This window comes from Rhinoraja longicauda, chromosome 13 (assembly GCF_053455715.1).
Source record: "Rhinoraja longicauda isolate Sanriku21f chromosome 13, sRhiLon1.1, whole genome shotgun sequence".
Classification (NCBI taxonomy): Eukaryota; Metazoa; Chordata; class Chondrichthyes; order Rajiformes; family Arhynchobatidae; genus Rhinoraja; species Rhinoraja longicauda.
This window is the reverse complement of record NC_135965.1, coordinates 35,147,155-35,152,038: the sequence shown is the minus strand read 5'-3', so window position 1 is coordinate 35,152,038 and position 4,884 is coordinate 35,147,155. Positions and strand designations below refer to the sequence as shown.

General features: G+C 38.5%; 1 protein-coding gene across 1 annotated transcript; it reads right to left on the bottom strand.

Moving 5' to 3' along the window:
• Positions 1-420: 420 nt before the first annotated feature.
• Positions 421-1,917, bottom strand: LOC144599223 (C-C motif chemokine 20-like). The gene is made up of 4 exons (XM_078409980.1): positions 1,796-1,917; positions 1,553-1,670; positions 1,334-1,414; positions 421-702 (listed from the first exon to the last, which is right to left on the bottom strand). Exons 1-4 carry the CDS (start codon positions 1,881-1,883, stop codon positions 681-683), a joined length of 309 nt encoding a protein of 102 aa, XP_078266106.1. The 5' UTR covers positions 1,884-1,917; the 3' UTR covers positions 421-680.
• Positions 1,918-4,884: the final 2,967 nt, after the last annotated feature.

Below are 4,884 nucleotides of genomic sequence, written 5' to 3'. Positions count from 1 at the left end.
CAAGCATATCAAATGCCTTCTTTACCACTCTAACCTTTTCTTTTGCACTAGTTTTGATTGCACTACAATCTTTGCAGTGTCTTGCTGCTTTGCATCCATTGTTGCATCTTTTGTTATATTTAATATTAGTGTTTAACCCTATGAGCTTCATGCGTACAAGGAAATCGATTGCACCCTGGTATATATGACAATTAACTAACCTGAATCTAAATTTGAATCAGCACTTTTTTTCACATAATATCTCTGCATTCACAAGGTCTAATTTCTACCCATTTTGGTGCAAAGAATACAAGAGTTCAGTCTTAATAAATGAAACAGTTTTTATTCAAATATGAATACATCAACATCAAAAGGGTCAAAATATTGTCATGAGACATTGTTTATTGATCTGTAAAATACACATGATGAATAAAGCACTCACAATGATTTTTAGGAACAATAGCTTACAAAGTCAAAAGCTGGGTAGACACAAAATGCTGGAGTAACTCAGCGGGACAGGCAGCATATCTGGAGAGAAGGAAAGTCAAAACTGTATATCTCTGGAGGATGAGATGAGAGCTGTATGAATCAGATATATACCAAAGTGAATTACAAACTAAAAATAAGTACAATAGTCTTTTTCCATCATAGTATGAAAGTAGGATTTCCTATTGCCCATGGAATTGAGATAATGCCGTCTCTCATTTCTGTTTCATTTCTTTCCTAGAATGTAAAATATGAGAATGGAATTAGTTACAACATCCATTAAAATCAAAGGATAGGCACTTCACAGTGGCACGGATGTACAATTGCTGTCTAACAGCGCCTGAGACCCGGATTTGATCCTGGTTACGGGTGCTGTCTGTGTAGAGTTTCTGCACTCTCTCTGTGATCGTTTGGGTTTTCTCCGGGTGCTGCAATTTCCTCCCACACCAAAGACATGCAGATTTGTAGGTTAACTGGCTGCTGTAAATTGCCCTTAGTGTGAAGGATGTCGAAAGTGGATTAACAGAACTGGTGCATAGGTGATCGATGGTCTGAGTGGACTCGGTGGGTTGAAAGGCGTGTTTCCACGCTGTATCTCTAAACTAGACTAAAACTAAACTAAACACATGGTAAAATAATCTGCCTGATCTAATTCAGGTGTTTATTCTACTCTCATTCAGATTTTGTTATCCAGGCTGTCTAATTAAGTAAATGTGATCTTGTGTACATTCATACATGCAAGGAATTTCTTGGTTTAACAAACCAGGAGATACTGCATAGCTTATTACTTATGGATCAACATAGAAAAGCACAATACCCTGTAGTCAAAAGTTTAATTAAAATTAGACAAAAAGATTTATCTCCTTACTTCAGAAAATCTCTGATTATATTTTTCACCCACTTATCTTTTGGGTTTGCACAGATACTTAAGCGTTTTCTTGTGTAAAATCTGTGAAGGATATTTTAAAAAGAATTATCATGATGCTGGTAGATTGCAATTCATACATTGTGCATTTCAAATATATTTTCCAGAAAGGAACTTTGAAATATTATTCTCCTTTTAACAAGACAAAGAATTTGCACTTACATGACTGCATCAATGCTGCAGAGTTCATTTGAAAACTGTCTCACGTAGCCTCTAATTAGTTTAGAAGGTAAAGGTTTTGAGCTATATGAAAGACAACAGTCAATTGGAGATTGGGCATCTATATAAAATAAATATTAATGGACATTGGTTAAAAGGGGCAAAACAGAGACAGCATGTCAGCTGAACATTAGAATGCATTATGTGCAAGATTGGAACAGAAGGAAACATATAGGATGGGATTACCTGCAAATGGGAACTTTTCCACGGTGCTCAGCATCAGCAGTCCTATGAACATTGCCATGGGCAGAATCCTACAGTTAATTTGCTTCATTCTACTGATATAAAACAACGAGTGGCAATGCTCAGGAAATCAATGGAGCGTAGAGTTGATCTGATGGGAAGGTGCAGTGATCTGCTTTTATATGCTTTTTTGGTCACGGGGGATCTTTCAAAAGCATTTCCTTTTCAGTTTTATCTTCCCACAATACAGTCTTAATCACCTTTTATCACACTGATGTAAGCATATTCGGGGAACATGAATAGTGAATTTCCTCTTGTCTGTGGTCACACTTACTCTTCATGGTTGCTCAGTTCTTATCATCTTGCCGACCTTCCGTTGCAAAGCAATCTATTGGTGGTAACCAGGAACAGATGATGGAAATATTTATAATGGGAACTAAGAGAATGGCAAGAACCTTAAACCAAGATTTTGAACATATCTTCATGTAAGACAAACCAAAGCTCCTAGTAGTGGAGAAATAAAGGTCTTGAGTAATTAAAGTGCAGAAATAAATTAACTAATAAAAACAAATCTAGTATTGGAGAAATCCAAATTGCCAATAAACCCCCAGGATGTCATGACCTTTAAAAGAAGTGACTATGATAATAAATAAGGTATTGATTGATACCTGCAGGTCCCCATACATTCAAGAATGATTCTCTCAGATAGCAAATATATTGGTTCATTTTTTAAGAAAGTAAGGAGAGAGGAAAAGAAACTGAGAAAGTGTACGAATCTATTATTAAGGAATGGGTAATAGAGAATTTAGAAAATGAGAAAAGGATTAGGCAGAGTCAACATGGATTTAAGAAAGGTAAATTATGGCTCGGAACTCCATTAATCTTTGTGAGGTTTGTGAGGTTTGTGAGCTTTTAACTGCATATTAGATAAGGGGGAGCCCATAGATGTGGTGTTCTTAGATTGTCAGTCAGCCTTAAGACACCACACATGAGATTATAGAGTTGTAGAGACATAGATCTGGACAGCACAGAAATCATATTTTGCTGGAGGAATCCATGCCAACCATCAGTAAGAATAGAAAGGCAGATTATTATCTGAATGGTGTCAAGTTAGGAGGAGGGGGAGTTCAACGAGATCTGGGTGTCCTAGTGCATCAGTCAATGAAAGGAAGCATGCAGGTACAGCAGGCAGTGAAGAAAGCCAATGGAATGTTGGCCTTCGTAACAAGAGGAGTTGAGTATAGGAGCAAAGAGGTCCTTCTACAGTTGTACCGGGCCCTGGTGAGACCGCACCTGGAGTACTGTGTGCAGTTTTGGTCTCCAAATTTGAGGAAGGATATTCTTGCTATGGAGGGCGTGCAGCGTAGGTTCACTAGGTTAATTCCCGGAATGGCGGGACTGTCGTATGTTGAAAGGCTGGAGCGATTGGGCTTGTATACACTGGAATTTAGAAGGATGAGGGGGGATCTTATTGAAACATATAAGATAATTAGGGGATTGGACACATTAGAGGCAGGAAACATGTTCCCAATGTTGGGGGAGTCCAGAACAAGGGGCCACAGTTTAAGAATAAGGGGTAGGCCATTTAGAACGGAGATGAGGAAGAACTTTTTCAGTCAGAGAGTGGTGAAGGTGTGGAATTCTCTGCCTCAGAAGGCAGTGGAGGCTAGTTCGTTGGATGCTTTCAAGAGAGAGCTGGATAGAGCTCTTAAGGATAGCGGAGTGAGGGGGTATGGGGAGAAGGCAGGAACGGGGTACTGATTGAGAGTGATCAGCCATGATCGCATTGAATGGCGGTGCTGGCTCGAAGGGCTGAATGGCCTACTCCTGCACCTATTGTCTATTGTCTATTGTCAGTCACCCATTTATACCAAAGCTGTAATAATACTCTTTTCTTCTTCCCAATTTCCCATCAATTTCTGCATGATTTTAACACACTTGGGGAGGCATTTCCTTTGGACAACCATTCTCCTAACCTGGGGGGATGAGTGGAAACCGGAGCATTTAATGGAAACTCACATGATCAAAGGAGGAATGTATAAACTCTGATCATATCACATGGAAAGGTGTCTTGTTACCACCTTCTCCAGGGCAGTTATGGATGGGCAATTAAATACTGGCTCAGGGCCCGAAACCCACATCCCTTGAATGAAAATAAAATGCTAATAAATGGAATTAGGATAGGTAGGTACTAAGAATTGGCCTTGGCATGGTGGACTAGTGTGTCTGTTTCTGCTCTTCATAACTCTACGACTCCATAATTCTATGACTTTCTGATAGCATTTTAACTCCCATTTTATCAAATATATTGGGCTATGGATTCTAGCAAATGTGGCAATCATGTCACGCACAATAATATCCAACAAAATTATTAAGGTTAATCAATTGTCTTTGACGACAGTGGTTAAGAGAGCAGCGTTCATGAAGTCACTCGGTGAATTCCTTGCTCTTCAATGAACAGCCATATTTGACCTGTAAATTGACTAATATGGCTTATGCATATAAATGCAATGCTTACACATTAATGTTCAGGACAGAGAATGAAGCATGACGATTTGTCATACAAGTGTAGACTTTCACTTCAAAAATTACTTGAATTATATGCTGACCTAACAAGTTACTAACCCAACTTTAAATATCACATCCTTTTTTTCCAATTCTTTTTTTGTCATGATTCACTTTGGTGTACATTAAGTACCAGAAAATAAAAATCACTTACTTAATGCCATAATTTTGTGGTGGCAACAATATTGGGAAGTAGGCAGATAAATAAAATTATTGCTATTTAGTAATTATGTAAGCCAATAAAGAAACAAACTGCCCATGGAAAATCTAAATATGATATCACAGTTTAGTTGTAGTTTAGCTTAGCTTAGCGATACAATGTGGAAACAGACCCTTCAGTCCACCGAGTCCGTGCCAACCAGCAATCCCGTATACTAGCACTTTCCTACACACATTAGGGACAATTTACTTTTTTTTTTAACCAAAACCAAATGAACCTATAAACCTGTGTGTCTTTAGAATGTGGAAGGAAACTGGAGCAACCGGGGAAAACCCATGCGGTCACGGGAAGAATGTACCGACTCTGT

Bases quoted from the DNA above. Each gene is read 5' to 3' on its own strand.
- LOC144599223 (XM_078409980.1), bottom strand. From the start codon at position 1,883: ATGAAGCAAATTAACTGTAGGATTCTGCCCATGGCAATGTTCATAGGA. The intron at 1,671-1,795 runs GTAATCCCATCC...TATTTTATATAG, and splicing joins GGAAAAGTTCCCATTTGCAG to ATGCCCAATCTCCAATTGAC. The intron at 1,415-1,552 runs GTAAGTGCAAAT...TATCCTTCACAG, and splicing joins TGCAGCATTGATGCAGTCAT to ATTTTACACAAGAAAACGCT.